This window comes from Equus przewalskii, chromosome 4 (assembly GCF_037783145.1).
Source record: "Equus przewalskii isolate Varuska chromosome 4, EquPr2, whole genome shotgun sequence".
Taxonomy (NCBI): domain Eukaryota; kingdom Metazoa; phylum Chordata; class Mammalia; order Perissodactyla; family Equidae; genus Equus; species Equus przewalskii.
In genome coordinates, this window is record NC_091834.1 from 7175997 (window position 1) to 7194413 (window position 18417).

At 49.4% G+C, this 18417-nt stretch overlaps 2 protein-coding genes across 12 annotated transcripts in view; one reads left to right on the forward strand and one right to left on the reverse strand.

The window, feature by feature from the left end:
* HBP1 (HMG-box transcription factor 1) overlaps window positions 1–5760 on the forward strand; it is a 33451-nt gene extending 27691 nt beyond the window's left edge. For all 5 annotated transcript variants that reach the window (XM_008536475.2, XM_070617162.1, XM_070617160.1 and 2 more), the window contains 3 exons: window positions 939–1256; window positions 3401–3542; window positions 4672–5760. In XM_008536475.2, coding sequence (XP_008534697.1) covers window positions 939–1256; window positions 3401–3542; window positions 4672–4689 — 478 coding nt within the window. In that variant the 3' untranslated portion in view covers window positions 4690–5760. The remainder of the gene's footprint in view (window positions 1–938; window positions 1257–3400; window positions 3543–4671) is intronic.
* COG5 (component of oligomeric golgi complex 5) overlaps window positions 1–18417 on the reverse strand; it is a 344840-nt gene that overhangs the window by 12275 nt on the left and 314148 nt on the right. For 3 of the 7 annotated variants that reach the window (XR_011539403.1, XM_070617151.1, XM_070617150.1), the window contains exons 20-21: window positions 14460–14586; window positions 13925–14004 (exon numbers count right to left, since the gene is read on the reverse strand). Coding sequence is in view for 6 of the 7 variants with exons in the window: in XM_070617151.1 (XP_070473252.1) it covers window positions 13925–14004; window positions 14460–14586 (207 nt within the window). In the remaining variant the exon portion in view is untranslated. Of the gene's footprint in view, window positions 1–6025; window positions 6810–12737; window positions 13303–13924; window positions 14005–14459; window positions 14587–18417 lie in introns of those variants that run through there. The other 4 variants (XM_070617149.1, XM_070617155.1, XM_070617154.1 and 1 more) reach the window with 3 other exon arrangements.

Sequence of the window (18417 nt, forward strand, 5' to 3'; positions counted from 1 at the left end):
TCTTCACATACAGACAGGGCGATGAGACTTTCTAAGTGGGCTTGCTGAGGAAATGCGGTAATGTGGGTAGCGTATGTCCGTGCCCCTGCGAACTGCACACAGCCAAGGGAAGACCCTCCCCATCAGTGCGGGTTTTCCCTTTTCACTGACCACGGATGGCCTTAGGGGAGACTGATGTGTATACGCCTCTCTGTACTTAGACAAACGACCCAGATTACCATGTATTTTAAGTTCCTTTAGCTGCATTTAGCCACTTTGGACTGCCCTTACCCAACATTTTGTCTTCCGTAGTAGTCCTTAGGCCTGGTATATGCCTCCCAATCCATTTTAATTTTCTAGTTTTAGGCTTCTATAGGCCATGAAATCAGATTACCAAATTTGTCAAAAAGTGAGTCTAAAGTAGGAATAAGTGGGTTGTGTGGGATCTGGAGGAGGTACTTGCTATGAATAAAGTACATGGATTATAACAAATTTCTTTGTGGGGGGGGGCTTGAAGTCGTCTTTTTAACTTTTGTATTCTCTGTGGATTTTTTAAACAAATAATTATAGTCAATGCATACGTAAGCTTTCATCTTATAAGCAACTGTCAGTGGTGAAGTTGTTAAAGTAGTCTTGGTAACATTATATTTGGGAAAATACATTGAAATTGCCAATCAGACGTTAAGAGTTTTTAAAAAATTGTTTTTACAGGGGCCAGCCCCATGACATAGTGGTTAAATTCAGCGTGCTCCGCTTTGGCAGACCGGGTTTGCGGGTGCAGACCTACACCAGTTGTCAGCCATGCTATGGTGGTGTCCCACATATAAAGTGGAGGAGGATTTGCACAGATGTTAGCTCAGGGCTAATCTTCCTCAGCAAAAAACAACAAGAAAAGTTTTTACAAATCAGATAACTGAATTAAAACCACGTTAATAAATGTCTTTCTCTCTTTATTTTAGCTATGACTTCACGCCTATGGATTCTTCCGCAGTCTATGTGCTAAGTAGTATGGCCCGTCAGCGCCGTGCGTCTTTGACTTGTGGAGGACCTGGAGGTCAAGACTTTGCAAGATCTGGATTCAGTAAAAACTGTGGCTCACCTGGGTCCTCACAGCTCTCTTCCAGTTCTCTGTACGCTAAAGCTGTCAAAAACCACAGCTCAGGGACTGTGAGCGCCACTTCTCCTAACAAATGCAAAAGACCAATGAATGCCTTCATGCTTTTTGCCAAAAAATACAGAGTCGAATACACTCAGATGTATCCAGGGAAAGATAACAGGTAAGGACAGTGACGTTCCTGATGAGAAGCATTAACACCTCGTGCAGTTCCCGGGAACAGGGGTAGTTGAGTAAACTTACTCGGTAGCTGTTATTATTGCATTCTTTCTGTTTTCTTAGGTTGGCTGTAGAGTTTAGGTGGCATTTTTAGGAGCGTATGTAACTGTTCTGTAATACCTGCGCAGGTAATTAGCGTACCAGTGTGAGGGTCTGCCTTCTAAAATCATGCTCCATGTCACTTGCCTATTAGAGGACACGGTTCTGACAACTGACCGTTGCGTCTTTATAGAACAGACTAGCGCCTCCTTGTGTGGGATGTGAAGAGGTGCTTACTGTACTGCTGAGTGCCCTGTGGAACGGCAGGCGGCGGCGGCGTGTGGGCACTGCCACAGCTGTCCAAAGACTCGACTCCGAGGCGGCCGGGTAGAGCCGGGGGGAAGCGAAGTCTGCTCCTGCCCCCCATGCTCGGCCCTCGCCGCCCACCTGAGTGCTCCGCCTAGCCAAGTGAGCTTCCACTATTCCTAGTTCCCTGATCAGCAAAACTCCTGTTTCCTTTACCCTCAGAATCATGAGAAAAGTCAAATGATTATCCACGTAAAATAATGAGGTTTTGAACTCAGGTTTGAATGTCTCATGAGCTTAATTTATATATATAGTGTGTGTGTATCTATATTTTTGATAGAACTGACATACAACATTAGTTTCAGGTGTACAACATAATGATTCGATATTTATATATATTGCAAAATGATCACCACAATAAGTTTAGTTAACATCTGTCACCATACCTAGTTACAAATTATTTCTCTCGTCGTAAGAACTTTTAAGATTTATTCTTGTAGTAACTTTCAAGTGTGGTACACAACCTTAGTAAATATAGTTCCCCTGCTGTACATGCATCCCCAGGACTGACTGATTTGTAACTGGAGGTTTACCTCTCGACCATTGTCACCCATTTCGCTCAGCCCCGCCTTTGGTAACCACCAGGCTGTTCTCACGAGCTTCATTTTTAAGTATTTGCATTTTTACACCAAATGCATCTCTGATTTGGGAACTGATACGTAATGTGAATATTTCTTACTGATTAACTGGTAAATGTGTCAACCATTACATGGTACCTTTAACCCAGAGACTATAAAAACGGGTTTTTATTTTAATAAAGGAAGATGCGATACAATGTTTAACTGCATCGACTTAATGAGTAAAAAAATATATTTCCAACATGTTTAATTTCTTTTTAAGCGGTAGAGCTTCTGTGGCTGCTGCTCTCCTGAAGCTCAGGTGCCCGTCTCTCGCCTCCATATCAGTCGTTGTAGATCATTTGTGTGCACTTCCTGCCATCATTCCAGGACCTTCTGTTTTGTATGAGCCATGAAATGAACAGTCAAAAGCTCTTCATAAAAGGAAAATGGTTTATGTCCCCATGTCCGGGATGACACCATGCAGTAGGTTTGGGAGCAGATTATATAAGAAATATGAACAGAAAATAGCTTCACATTTCTATCATGATGTATCTTAGCAGCTTTGCTTCTTTCCCTTTGGGTTCACGCAATTTGCCCATAAGTACAAATACTGCCCAAGGTTTATTTCATTTCATCTAAGGAGATAAACAGTAATGTGCATAGTTAATGCCATCACATTTTCACTTTAGTTGCATGAATGAAAAAAAGACTTTTATTCTAACAATTTGATGGGTTATGGGCACAAACAGAAAGTAAGAGTAGCTTTTAATCCACGGTGAGTACTTCATGCTGCTGACACGGAACACCGTTCGCCTTAATACCTTAAACACCTTTGAGAAACTGACGGACCTGGATAGATAGAAACCATTTCTGTGAAATATTTAACTTTTCTTGTTAAACCTGAGCTTTGTAGAACATCCAGTTTTTAGCCATTTTAGATGTCCTTTGACAATTGGAAACACTGGCACTATTCCGGGAGGGTTAACTGCCAAGATGATGATGAAGGGACAGTGTGACCTGGGATTTTGCTGGAAATGACTGTAGCCTTGACCTCGTCCCTTCTCTGGGTTAGACAGGAGTTGTTTTTCTTTTATCTTTGTATTTCTTTTTCAAATAGCAGCACATGCCATGAGTTTTAGGAAAAATTCTTGCCTTCAGTAGTGTGTAACTATTTATTTTACAGAGCCATAAGTGTGATCCTTGGTGACAGGTGGAAGAAAATGAAGAATGAAGAGAGAAGGATGTATACGTTAGAAGCAAAGGCTTTGGCTGAAGAACAAAAACGTTTAAATCCTGACTGTTGGAAAAGGAAAAGAACCAATTCAGTATGTTTGAACAAGTAGTTGCTTAAAATGATCTTGACTTGCCCTCGAAATTGTACTGGCATGCTGGAATGACGATTCTAACCTTTAAAAGGTTGTGTTGATGCTGTTTCTCAGCCTTGTTAGACTTCAAAATCTAATTTTTCCACACCATGCTAGAAGGCAGCCAGCTTTTCTTTTCATTGTTAAGTGCCATCTACTCTTTTAGCACGGAAAGTAGAAGTAGAAATCTCAGGCGTGCTTAATGTTTGTCCGGAAATGTTGAGGTAGAAAAATAATTTTGGAACATAGTATTTCTAGTTGAGCTGAAAGATGATCATCATAGTAGAACATTTTTCTCATTTTGGGGGGTGTGCCTCAGCGGCCTTTCATTTCTTAATTGGTGAAGGGCCGAGGAGGATGGAGGTGTGGGCGTGTGGTACCCAGCCTTCGTGGGGACTTGTGACATCTGTGCCGAATCTCTAGATTAGAAACCTCAGGAATGAGAAGTGGGCAGGCCCAGGAGGACTGGTAAACAGGTTGGCAGCAGCATCATGCTCGCGGACAGAATTGATCCTAGGAACTTTTCTGTCACTAGAGGAGCATCTTTTCAGTTAAGCATTTTTAGATAAATTACAAGCAAACTTGACACGATAGAATGAGCTCAACTTGAAATATAATTTAAAACTGAAAGGAAGATGTCAGTATTTTGCAGGGGGGGGCTGGCCGAGGACGTCTGAAATCATTCATTCTGTGCATATGCGCCTTTTTCTTCAGGGCAGCATGCACTTCACATCCGTTTAAACTTTTCAAGAATTTCTTGTGGAGAAAGTCGGTAGGCAGATTCCAGTACGAGAGGGTGGTGGAACTGGCCGCTCGTTCTTTGCTGCCTTAGAGTTCCACGTGGTAGGACTTTACCTCCGTCCCCTTTCCCCTCGCTTCTCCTAGCCCATCTCTCTTTTCTCATCATTTTCATAAATTTTCTGGATGCTTGAGCCATCAGATATTAGCAAACTTTTTAAAATCACCACCTTTGGGAAAGCAGTCTTTCTTTAATAGTAAGTTTCTAAGCATTATCCATCTTAGCTTTCAGATGTAGAATTACTGTGTATTGACTTGTAAACATTCACTGAGTTTTATTTTATCTCCACAGGGCTCACAACAACATTAAACCAGGCTGTTCACGTTCTTAAGTCTGTATTTGCGTAAGCGTTGACTGTTGATGGAAGGACTTAAGAAGATCAAGGTCCCCCTATTTGACCTGAATTCGTGTGACCATAAGATACTGATAGCAGTGAGTCTTGAAATGATTTCATAATGAGTGAGGATTTGCTTTCTCCATTAGAGCATTAAGCTAAAACTATCAACATTGTAAACCAAATTGCCTTATTTTTCTTCCAAACTTCATATATGTCTATCAGGTAATATAGGCTTGAAAATTGATATCCTGTGGTGCTAAAGTACAGTAGAAAGAGGAGAAGTGTATACATGTTCTATTTTAAATTGTACAAAAGGGGAATTGAAGAATATGTACCTGCTGTTTATACATTGCCTCCTTACTGCTTATTAATCTGTATTGTACACATAATGGGAGGAAACGGAAGCTGGGAGTTGGCCTTTCCTTGACCGACCACCACATAGCTCAGCATCTGTGCCAAACACGGGAGCTCCTAGTGTGGCCAGTGCCAAGAGGCTGCCAGAACATGTGGCAGGTGGATGGCGTCCGCGTTCCAGCGCAACGGCCACCTGCTGTATTGGCGCCGTTATGCCGCGTGTGTGCACCAGGTGGCAGCACCCACCCACGCTTCCCAGGGGCGACCCAGCCCAGGCCGAGGGACAGTTAGTTAATAGCATTGGGATATAGTCACTGTAATGGTGCTGTTAACAGTTGACACCATTGTATTTTTTAACTTTGTGTTCTGTATCTCCTCAGCCACCTATCTTAACTATCTTATGTGTCATCGTATCTTTCTGGTGGGGGCAGACTTTGCACTTGTGACAGTGCAACACTTGCACTTTACTTTCCTCCAGCTGTCTAAAAGTAGAGCAAACACATTGGCAATGCAGCTGCTTTTGCTCTGAGCTACAATCATGGCTTGTCCTGTAATTTACCGAGCGGTGTTTCTGGTTAGGGATCACAGCTGTAAAACTGATTTCAGTTCATTATACTTTTCAGGATGTTGCCCCTCAAGTTTGCACACTATATTCTTGTATATTATTTCAAATAAAATGGACAAAATTGTTTCTCTCTCTGCCTTCCGCTGACCGTGACTGCGCTTTGTGCGTGAGTCATCAGAATAACGGGTTCAGGGGACGGGAGATGCTGACGGGGATTTTAAACGTTAAGAACAAAATATTAATGACAGGGCAAGGAAAAACAAGGACCTAGATTATCTACTGTTTCTAAGACTCTTTGTAGAGTAAAAGCTGCTTTGACTTCGCCCCTCTGCTACAAAATCAAACCGCCCTCAACGTCTGCTTTTAATAAAATGACGACGCACAAAGTGTACAGACGGCCTTGCTCTATCTTTATTAAAGAGAGGATGTGACATGTTTAAACAACACGTAACCTTATGTCTCAGCTTCAGGGTATTCCACTAGTTCCCAAACTTGGCTGCATATTGGAAACACTTGGGGAGGTGTGTAAAAAAAATACTAATGCCTGGCTCCTCCCTCAGATACGCTGATACTAGGTGCAACTAGGGCATCAAGATTTTCTGCAGCTTCCACCAGTGGCTCTAATGTGCAGCCAGATTTGGAAACCACTGGCCACCCGCTCATCCAGAGGGGAGGACTGGTTGGGAGAAGCAGGTACTCAGATAACCTGATCATATCCCTTCGGAAGCAGTGGGGCTTTGTGTGTGTACCTAGAGGGCAACTCTGATACGTGAAGGGAAAGAAATCTGAGCTAGCCTCGTAGAAAAGCCTGACAAGAGCTGGAGGTCTTTCTGGAAAAAGCAGGTCCTTGGAGTTTGATGGTGGTGGTGATGAATCTGTTTTGACGTTTTATGCTGTTTAGGGCTAAAGAGGGAAAGAGATCAACATCAAGAGGAAATTGAGAAAAGTCATTTACATTCTTAACCGGGTGGAAAGTAGCTGTCTTAAGTACGTGTCAGTGTCACTGCCAACCTTGGATGGCTTAGCGCAACGTGGAAGTTAAGAAATACTTCCCATGACTACTGAAGAGCAGACATAGCTTTTTGAAGCAGTTGAACCATTATGGGATAAACTGGTGCAAATTCTTTGCCTTCTCTACTTCTCACTGATTGAACATAAGCTTCCAGGGCTCCCCTGAAAACCAAAACGAAACAATGTCAAAAAATTAAAAGCTTAGAGGGTGCCAGTATATAAAAGAAACAAGCCCACTTCTGGAATGGCCACGCCCACTTCCGCAAGCTGAGTGGCCGACAGCCTCCCGGCCTTGGTGGGGAGTGACCGTGGTTAAGGTGCAGAGCCCCAGACACTCTCAGTCTGCGCTGTGCCTGAGGTGAGATCATAGCGGCAGAGGCTCTCTGGCCTCCCTTTGCGCCACGCCGCGCCAGAGAGACTCCTGCACAGCCGCATGCAGCCCGCGTGTGCGCAGGCCACGAGGGGAGCCCTGCATCGTGGACGGTGTGCTCCGGCGGGCCCCGCCTTTGCCACACACCGCAACACGGGAAGGGGCGTTACAGTCCTGTTACCTAACGGAATATGAACCACAAGGAGAATAAATTGCTCTTGGCTCGAAGTTTTGGCAGATTACATGCTAAGGGGGCAGACTGAATTTAGTCAAGGGTATGTGGTACCAGCCGGTTATTTATGATTATCATGTTCTTGTGCAACAGATCAGGGCAGGGGGTCAGCAAACTACTCCCATGGCCACATGCACCCTTATACGCTGGTTCCTTTCTCTTCTGTCTGGCGGCTTTCACACTGCAGCGCAGAGCTGAACGGTCAAGGCAGAGGCCACCTGGCCTGCAAAAAAGCCTAAATATTTACTATCTGGCCCTTTATGGAAAAGGCCTTCCAATCCCTCAACCAGATGATCTGTTTAAATGTCAGATCATGTTTAAGTGGAGTTAAAAACAATGGTTAAAAGATTATTTTTCCATTCTTGGTCTGTTTAAGTCCCAAGTATAACAATCAAATTTTTGTCATCATCATATTGTTTAAAGTTTCACACTCTGAGGTTAGAGCATTTCTGTGAAGATGTAAGTTAACACCGTTACTCAGCTCACATATTCAATCTCAAGTCTCATCTACTATGTAACTCTGAACTGGTTTCTTTGCTCCCAAACGTGAGAATATGAATTCTCGGTCAGGTTGCTTCATTATTTCACTTCGCTGTGGGGAACACGCCCGCCCGGAGTCTGGCCAGCTCCTGGCTCATTCCAGCGTCCTCCCCCCACCATCTGCCTTCCTCGTTTCAGCTACTGTACATGACGGAATCTCCAATCTCTTATTTCTGGCCTGGCCTCCCTCCTGGTCTGTCTCCGCCTGTGTTCTGGACGTCTTTATCTGAGTTCTTCCACGTATCCCTCAAACTCAGCTGTCAGAAACTTAGGGCAGTCCAGACCCACAGACTGTACACCACCAAGAGGGAACCCTAATGTAAACTACGGACTTCGGGTGATGGCGTGTCAGTGTGGGTTCATCGATTGTAACAAGTGCACCACTCGGTGGGGGGGATGTTGATAATGGGGGAGGCTGTGCATCTCTGGGGGCAGAGGGTGTACGGGAAATCTCTGTACCTTTTCAAATTTACTGTCAACCTAGCCCTGCTCTGAAAAATAAAGTCTATCAAAAAAGAAACCTAGGGGGAAAAGTCTCCCATAGGGTAGTGATCTCCCTCCCTCCCCGGTTTCAGCAAAGGGCGCCGTCACCTCCCCGAGGTCGCTGTCTGAAGCTCTCCTCCAGGCCCGTGCCGGGTCGGTATCCAGCACTGTTCGTTTCCCTTAGGTGTTTCCGCATCTAGGCCCCTCCCCTTGCTGCAGTCTGAATCCTGCCACTTTGTGCCCTAAGTGCTGCTGCAGCCTGGAGGTGGCGGGCAGCCTTGGGCCTGTTTCAGCCCCGACTACAGCGAGAGACAGCTGCCTGAAGTTCCTCACTTGCCATGCCCCAGTCCCATCAGGACAGTGTGCAAACGCGACCCCACCGAACACCAGCTTCACCATCAATCTCCCCCAACCCTGTCTGTGCCGCTGCTGGGCTCCAGACGTCTGCTGTGGCCTAGGAAGACCCTCCCAGCATTAGTTCCCATTGTTTGTGTTACCAACACGCACAGTGTGGCTTCACCCCGCTTGTGACTCAGCCCGACCTCAAAGCCCACCCAGGGAGAGGTCGGGGGGTTTGTGAGAAGAGCACTCCGAAGTAAAGATGTCTCTGCCTCACAAGGGCTGGCCGCAACAGGGCCTGATTCTCTTCGACCGCACTGAACATCTCTTCGTTATCAAGGCCCATTCTCTTTGGCCTTTCTCATCATCGTCCCTGTCCCTGGAATGTCCTTCACTCAGGACCAGGCTCCAAGGCCCTCTTGCTGCTAAAGCCTTTCCTGTAAACTCCAGACCGCGTGAAAGACCTACCACCGCCATGGGTGACACAAATCTGTGGCGAGGCCCCGGCCTTCGGCATCGATGGCCGTGGCTGAGCAGGAGCCCAGCATCGGGTGGGGGCTGCGGCCTGAAGGCCGGCTCGAAGCTCCCTGCAGGGCTGGGTTACGGGGAAGCAGCGTGCGGAGGGCCGAGCGGGCCCCCGTTTACGAGGCACGCCTACAGGTCAGGCTCTGCCCCTGCCTAGCTAAGCGAGCCAGGCCACATTTTGAGCCTCATCTGCAAGATGGGAAGACCGGCTACCAGACTCAGTCATAAGAACTCCAAGAGGGTGAAGCTCCTGGCTCTCCCAGGGGCAGAGAGGCGGCGACACAGCCCGTACACGCTGGTGCCCCCTCCACACCTGTGGGGGCTCAGACTCTCCAGTAGCTGAGCAAGCTGTTCACGCTTCTCCGCGGCACTGTCACACGATAGTGCAAGCAGCTGTTCACTCTAAGTCTCCCTCTTAAGATGTAACTTAACTTTGAGGGTCGAGGCTGTTTTGTTCATTTCTGAAGCCCCGGGACCTACTGCTTGACAAATACATGGTGAATGAATTAAAAAAAATAAATTAGAAATACACAAAGATAGAACTGCAATAAACAATAAAGATAAAAGTGCGGAAGAAAGTAAATAAAGGAGAAAGGTGATGGTAGAGATCCTCAAAGGCAGCACAGGCGTGCGAAGTGGAGTTTAATGCTCTGAGAGGATAACGTTCTGTGAGGCGCCTGAGCGCATGTCAGAGCTGGGCCTCAGTGAAGCGCTTCCTCTACGAGGACACTTGCTTCTTTGAGGAATGCTTTCCAAGTTGCCATGGCATCCTGAGCAATCACCCTGCTCCCAAAATGTGCTCCCTGCAGGTTCACATGCAGGACAGAAATCCCCAAGAGCCCAAGTGTCTGCGACAGTCATGTATATCTATATCAGTCTGAGAGATCAGTGCCCTGAAATTCAGAGAAACTGTCATCGTTCTGTAGGGAATGGATTAGATCCATTTTATCTAATAAACGGAGACAAATCAACTTAGCAGCTTTATCTGCATTCCAAAAGGCTGACATCCCACAAACTAGACAACGTGTAGAGAAAGTGCAGAAGCGAGCTTGGTTAGGTTTTTGGTCTTCATCAGAAGCACCGTCAGAACGATGAGGAGACACAGATTAAAGCTGCCCTCCCACGCAAGAGCAGAGCAAACTTCTCAAGCAATTATCAAATTACTTCATTTGCTCGAACAAAACATCAGTGTTCCTGGAAGTAAGGCCACACGTTATGTAAGAGTTAGTCTCAATCCAGTGTAGCCAACATAAGCAGATATTAAAGTTAGCCTTATTGAAAAAGAAATTAGAACAGGAGCTGTGCAATTAGTAGAGGAATGGGGCTTCTGGCCACACGGCAGCACTGCTCAACGTGACACCAAGTAGCCGAGTAGAGGTTTTAATGGAACACAAGACTGACTTCAGGCAGGCAGTAAAAGTCAAACCTAATGACTTAAAGGTCCACCACGTGCCTCCACAGGCAGGAGAGGCCCGGCCTGCCCGCGGCTCCACCCTCCCTCTTGGTCCCATCTCGGGCACCCGGTTCTCAGAACTGGTGGTATCTAGTGCCACAGAGACACCAGGAGGAGAGCACAAACGTCACCCTCCGCCAGCGGGGATCCTCTGGTTCTGCAGACATACAGAGGAGCTGAGGGAGCAGTTCCCAGCCTGTGGGCCCTGGACCACGGCGGGAGGGCAAGGAGGCAAGAAGGCACCCAACCTCGAGAAGTGTCTGCTAACTGGAGAGAGAAAAAGTACCGAGAGGCAGATAGAGTCTGTAAACATTTGTGGCATCATAAAGGTGTTCTCCAGTCACAGAGACGAAGGAGAAGCAGCAGGAAGAGCTGGCGCTCCACTGCAAGTCCCAAGAGTGAGTGGGTTTGAGGCCACTCCCACCACTGCCGCAGAGCTTGCGAGAGCTCTGCAGCACAAACTCAGTCTGCATCTTTACTGAGGACAGTCCCACAGGGCTCCCCGCGCTGCCGCCTCCGTCCCTGAGGGCACACGCCTGTCTGAGCGGCTGCCCGTGGGGGCCGAGTAGGTACAACTGCCCCAACTCACACCACTTGGCCCCATGAGTCCGTGATTACTCTGATTTTAAAATTCACTTGACAAGTACCCATTCGAGCTCTAGAGAAACATCTGGTGTCAAGAGGAAACCAAAAGGAGGGCAGAGGAGAGTTCGTTAGCTGCCCTTTCTTCAGCAGCAGGAGTTACACTTGGCCAGATGCGCCCTTCTCTGTGACGACTTCACACGGTGCCAGAGGCACAGAGGAGTACACGACGAGGTTTGCCCCCAGAGTGAAAACACATTTACTGACATTTAAAGAGCAGTCCTCGGCCTGGGTTTATCCGCAGGGGAAAGGAATTCACCCAGTGGTGCTTCCGGACACAGGGACAAAGTTGTTTTGCAATAACAGATCAGAAAGAACACTGTCCAGGAGCAAGCTCCCTCCTCGCCAACAGCCTGGGCCGGGCCAGGAGCACGGGGTCTCAGACTCCCCCAGGGAGGGCGCGACCGGCCGCTCAGGGCACGAAGGCTCTGACAGCAGGCGTGTGTGGAGTGATGGGTGGGCCTTACTGAAAAGGCACGACCGTCTTTCTGAGCATGATTTTCAGCTGCTAAATCTAGACTCAGCAACAGCAGTGCTGATGACACCACTCAGGAGACATTTTTAAAGAGAAGCAAAAGAAACAGATTTGTGATGTGCCCACAACAGGCCAACTGTGTGGATGAACACATTCCAACTCGTTCAGAAGACGAAACTGAACCCCGTTCAATGAACTGAATCCTGAATCCTCGTCTGTTACCCCTGAGAGAGTCTCTGGGACTCAGGAAAAAGTCCACCAAGACTGCACACCCCTGACTCAGCCCCAGGCCCAGCCCCCACCCCACACCCGGAGCCTCGTCTGAGGGCGGTTTTCAGCGGTCACATGGACTGGCAGCCTTTCCCATTTCTTGGTCAGATGCTCAGAGCTGAGAAGAGTGACAGATAAGGAGCAGAGCAGACTCCCGGGCTAATCCACTCTTTACCCACACAGGCCCCCGTGCGGAGGGCCAGCGGCTCACCGAGGCTCTGAAGTGTGCCCGAAGCTGCTGGGCTGATGTTTCTCAGTGCCCTCTTGTCGCTCCCTCCCTGGTGGTCTCTCAGCTATAACTAGGGCAGGCATCTCGGCCTCGGCTGTGCAGGGAACCGCTGGGGCAGCGTGAAGAAATCCTGATGCCAGGCCCCAGCCCCAGCGATGCTGAGGTAGTCGGGGCGGGGGGTGGGGCGGGGCTGGACCCCAGGGTTTTTCCAAGCTCTGTAAATTATTCCCATGTGCAAACACGGCTCAGAATCACCTCACCACATGAGCCCCGCTCTGGCTTTGCGGAACCCAAGTTACCACCTGTACTCAGGCTGGAGCAAAGGCTGGTGTAGTGCCATGGTCCCCTGGCCAACAGCACGAGGATGCCCTGGGAGAGCTGGGATCGGCTTCAAGAGCTATTTAAGAGGGACAACTGACTGGATGTGGGAACGAGGGTGACAGAGGAGCTGAACGATAATGAAAGGTTTTCTAGCTTGGCTGGACAGCTGACAGTGACACACCCACCAAGACAGGGAGTCTAGGAGAAGGAGCAGGTTTGAGAGGAAGGGTGATTTATTTTAAAGATTTTGGGGCTGAAATGTCTGTGGGGCCGTGAGTGGTGACCTATGAGAGCAAGTGTGCTGGCCTGAGGCCCCGGGCAATCAAGCTGAGCCACAGCCCTGGGAGCCATCAGGATAGAGAGGTCACGAGAGTCATGCGTCTGGATGGGCTCACCTGGGGACCAAGGTACACACAGAGCGTGAAGGAAAAGGAGCCCGGAACGAGCTGTGGGAAATGATGGCATTTAAGGAATGGCTAGAAGACGACAACGCAGCAAAGGAGGCTGAGGAAAACAAAGGCCAGAGAGGACAAAGCAGAAACTGATGACAGGGTTCACAGGAGCTCCGAGAAGGCAAGGCCGTGTCCTCAGGGCCCAGCACATGGTCAGCATCAATAACAATGTGTTGAATCAGTCAGTCGACAAGGAGTTTCAAGAAGGAGGTGGTGGTCAACTCTAGCTAAGACTGCAGAGCGACAAGCAGGAACAGAAACATCTGAGTTTGGTGGCTAAGAGGCCTCTGGAGATTTTGGTGAGAGCAATTTCAGAGAAAAACACTGATGGGAGAGAGATGCTTAATAAGCTGTATGTGACAGTCAAAGCTTCCCACCCTGGGCCTGTCTGGGGTGTAAGGGGGTGTGTGCGTGTGCACATGTGCGTATGTGCATAAACACACTAGTGGGGCACTACTGGAGGGCACACGGCATCTACATGGCTGCAACCATCTACATGGTTGTCCTTGTTTTCTACTAACAGCTGCATCACGTTTGGGGATGTTTAAAAGTTTACTCACATCTGTGCTCCACCAGTTCATTAGCTGCAACTAATGAGAATGAAGCAGAAAACGGGGAGCTACGGCAAGGAGTCCTTTCATAGCTGCGGCTGGTTTTGAAACCAGCAGTGCGCAGTTCCTAGGGCTCGATCAGGCATGGAGAGCACAGAAGGGGAGGGGGAGACTGCGAAGTGAAGGACGTGAAGAGCAAAAAGTGCCGTGCCAAGACTTCCCACTGTCGGCAGCTCCAGCACGCACGTGCGTGCCCGGGCAGTGAGGTGGCCTCCCACGAGGAGTGCCACCACGTGCACACGCCCGTCCAGGTCTGCTCCTTCCTCCTCCCCTGCATCCCCCACCCTCCCTGGGCTTCCAGAACAGAGAGGTGCCCTGGGAACACATGGCTTTACCTGATGAGGAGGAGCCGGTCCTTTTCAGACGGATGGTCATCCAGCCACTGGGAGAAACGTGCATGGGACCACTCTGCCCTCTGCAGGGTCGGACACAATGAGAGGAGAGAGTACACACAGTCTCCAAGGAATGGCAGCAAGTGCTGGCTCAAAAAGGACTCTCAGGGATTCCCCAGGGGACATCACCCCCAAGACCTGCCCGAGGGAAGGCGAGGCGGCCTTGGTTCACCCTCCTGACCCCCCAGCGGCCTTTTGGACTTGCTGATCGAAGGCGGGTCAGCAAAAACCTTCACGAATGTTGATTACTTGTGTCGCTATTATTTAAAGGGCTAATTTGGGACTCATCAGGTGACTTTTACACCGCTGAGAAAGCAGGGGCACTACTTTCCTTCCTTAATCATTAGCAGCCAAGACAGAAACCCACGACTAAAGAAGGCAAGAGAAGGCCATTCCTGGCCCCCAGTCAGCGAGTGGGGCCTCGTCTTCACAGATAACAGGGAGGAGACCCAAGGGGGCTCTGCCTTCACTTTATTACCTGGAAGGGGGACTTCAGCTCAGCAGGCGCTCTCGTGAACAGAAACTGAATGACGGTGCTGAAGGGAATCACGTCCCCCAGGGCTGGACTGCTGGCCACGTGTTCATTGGTCTGGAAGAGCAGCGGTCTACAGGAGGAAAAAGCAGAAGTTACCTCCTGTTGTTCAACACTGCAGGAGGGGATCTGGTAGAAGAATCACAATGGCATCTTGGTAGAGTACGGTTGCGCAGCAGTCTCACAGCACAACGCAGAAGCATGAACGATAGTGTTCTCCCTAGACTGGCTGATTCTTAAGTACTTCTTGCCCCTCCCCCGGGCCGGCCCAGACGCACGCACACACACTCACTCTCTCTCTCCCCGCCCGCCCCGCCCCCTCCATCCCTTCAGCTCCTTCCCTGACCCGCAGCTCACTGGCCCTCTGGGTCTGACTTGACTTCAAGGTGACTGACTCGCATCCCCTCCCAGAGCCCATCTGCTGAACAGGCTGAAGTGCAAGCACACAGTGAAGCCTTCAAGTAGTTGTAACTAATACATTCTGATCTTGGTCGAAACTCTCAGCTCTCATTTTAAGTAAACTCCTTCTTTGGGCTATAATCTAATGTGGGTAAATTCAAACATTTTCCACACAACTTTTCAGAGGGCAATTATGTTCTTGTAAACAGATACAAAATTATGACTTTGCTGAACATTCCACCAAAGATCTGTGCCGGCTTCCTGCTGACACCACACACCTGGTGTCACTGTCCACCCTTCCACAGGAGCATGCAGGCACACCTACCCCACTAGCAGTCACCCGTCACCCTGTCAAAAGGTGGCAAGAACAACTTGAAACGTTTATTGACCCCTCCTTGGCTTTGGGCTCTGATGGACAAGAGCTGATCGCGGGCCAGGCTGCAGAGGCTGAATCTCAAGAGGTCAGAGGGCAGCATCTCCTGACAGCACAGCGATGACGGAGGTGTGTCACACAGCCTGTCTCCTGGGCTCTTGCTCCGCCTCATCTTAACTGCTCCCCCAGGGAGGAAGGCCTTCTCAACCAGAGAGACCAGCTGCTTCCTCACACCGCGCGTAAGGTGTGATGTCAAAAGTCAGGAGCGCTCCCAACAGACAGCTGGATCTCAGTGAGTCCAGAGTACTGCTAGAAAGAACGTGTTCATATTTAACTATCCTAGAAGTAAAATCTATCTCTGGTAGAGATCTTTCTCATTCCAGTGTTTTATCAAGTAACATCATTCTGCAATTTATATTCTGTAGTTGCTGTGGAAACATTTCAGTTCATTTGTGTTGCCTATCACCAGACATCCGTAAACCTCCAAAGCAGGCACACCGTGACGAAGGCCTTCCCATGGCCGCGCTGGGAAGGTGGTCCATTGGCCTTGAGAACCTTCAAGGCCAGTCACCTGACAGTGTTCCACGCTGCAGAGCTGGAGGCAGAGTCAAGCACCTAGGCAGGAAACAACCCGCTGCTGAGGGAATCTGGGTCTTGTCTGTAGGCCTCCCTGTAAGGCCATCTGTGTGTGGGGACAGCTCTGTCTCCTTCTAGGTGAAAGCTCCTGCTGTAACAACAGCAGCAGCAACTGCTACCACATACGCACTTACTGTGTGTCAGGCACTGTTTAAGAGCTTTGCATATGTGAACTCATTTATTCCTGAAAAACAACCCTATGAGGGAGGTCCTAGTACAGCCCCATTTTACAGATAGGTCAACCGAGGGCTAGAGAGATCAAGTAAAAGCTAGAAAAGGACAGGGCAAGAATTCACACCCAGGCGGCCTGGCTCTTCATTTCGCCATGCAGCCTCTTTTAGGACATCAACTGCAGCAACTTCTCATCCTGTTCTTAGAACAGATGGACTTACTCTCAGTGAGAATCAAAGAGGCCTGGAGAAAGTATGATTCCAACTGTCAACAGCTCCTCTAGAAAGCCCGTCTGAGAAACTGTTCACAGGATACCATTTGAAGGCCACATAATTATTACCTCTTCGGGTACCCCAAATTCTCTGAGTCAAGGTGGACTGCCAGTCACCCACACACTTGAACCATATCTTCACAGTCTCCCTTGGAGCTACTTTCACCTGCATGGCCTTAGGTCCCTGAGGATGGCAAGTGGCGCTGTCTTCAAGGCCTCGCGAAGCTGACTGGGTTGGGATGGGCATGAGGCTGCACCCAGCTCCACTTCCCAGAGACTGGAGACCTCTCGTCCCAGCAGGGGGAGCTGTAACATCTCACAACCCAAGGTCCCTGAGAGCCGAGCACCTGGCATTCCCAGATAGCTCCCTGGAACCGCAAATCCAGCCTGAGGCCGAGCAGTCTGCTTGCTGTGCGCTGATGAGCCTGCTTCCATGTTTAAGCTGCCGCGGGGGAAGGGGCAGTGGGACGGGGACCCTCTACTGGGCCCCAGGCTCCACCGCAGGCCTAGCATGCCAGAAAGGCCACATGAGGGATGTGGGGGGACGGCAGTTCATGCCTTCACGTCTCTCCCTGCTGTCCCCAGTCCTGGGAGGTTTTCCCCTTCCCCAGCAAAGCCCACTCTTTGCCCAGGCCATGTGACACAGTAGGATTCATCCTGAACGTTCACGACACGCGGAGACCTAGGGGGTGAGTCCTGTATGACAGTCCTCGACTTACTGAAGAGCAGCTGGATGGAATCCTTTCTGCCTCTGCTACAGGCAGGTGACCACGGATTTTGGTCCCCTACCTCTCAGTGCTCTCTGCAGGAAGTCCCATGTACAAGTGCTCCAGAAGGAAGAACTAAGACACACTGCACTTTCTCTTAGGAATTGATGTATTTCCTTCCTTCTGCAAATGAGAATTACACAGCTGATTCAGTTTCTCTTTGTTTTCCTTCCACAGATTCTTAACGCAAACTGCAACCGATCCAGGGCAGAAAGGGAAGGGCAGGGAGGAGGAGGGGCGGGGAGAGAGGAACGGGCCGGGCCGTGCCGTGCCGTGCCGTGGCTAGCAGCCCGGCCCACACTAAGGCTGCTGGCCGAGAGGCCTGCGGAAGCCAGGCCTGCTAAGAACCAGCTCACTTTACAGTGGGGTCTTCTGGTCAATCCCCTGTCTCTTTGGAGCTCTGAGTCACAGCACTTATTTTTCTGCCAAGACCTCATCTTCCCCTCTAGCCACCGAGAGGGCCGCCGAAAGAACCGTGGAGAGCAACAGCGGACTGAGCCCACGTTATGCATCACTGACGGAATCACCCGTCACATGGAATGCAGACATTTATCTCTGGGGCTCGTTTGAAGAGTCTGAAAGAACACAGCAGGAGAACTCCCTTCTCCTTGATTCCAGGAGGAATCTGAAACACCGGCAAGTGAAAAACTAAATCACCACCTGAGGTGACAGAAGGAACAAAAGGAAATTAATTAAGGTGTTATAAAACGCAGTTACCCTAAATATCATTCTTGGAGAAAAATACTCTAAATACGCAGCACTTCCAAGGTAAACTTTACAGCTAGCAAGTGGTCGTAACCAATCAAGTATTAGGTCCCCTTAGAAAACTCTCTGTTTCCAGTGGGGGGTCTCCACATCAAGTGACTCGTGGCTGTGCCACTGTCGGCCTTCTTTAGGCCGATTACCAAGAGAAGGCAGGCTAAAGTCCTGCTGTCCTTTGTCCACACCCAACAGCAGTGTGGCCCAGGCCATCTGCCACCCCCCACTCCAAGCCTCCTTCTGCTGAGGGGCCTGGGAAGGCAGCAAGACCACTGAGGACGTACACTGAGATCTGGAGCCAGCAGAGAGATGAGGTGGTGGAACAGGACAGGTGAAGGGCCTTCTAAGGGAAGTGGGGGAGGCCTCGCGGAGAGTCTCAGAGAGGCCTGGATATCGTGGCAGGCGGGGCCATGTGGGTCCCAGGAAAGAACGAAGCAGGAGGTGAGGACTGGGGTGAGTCAGGGCTCAAAGCAGAGAGGTTAGAGGACATCCAGGCTCCTTAGAGTATAGACTGTCAATCCTGCAGAT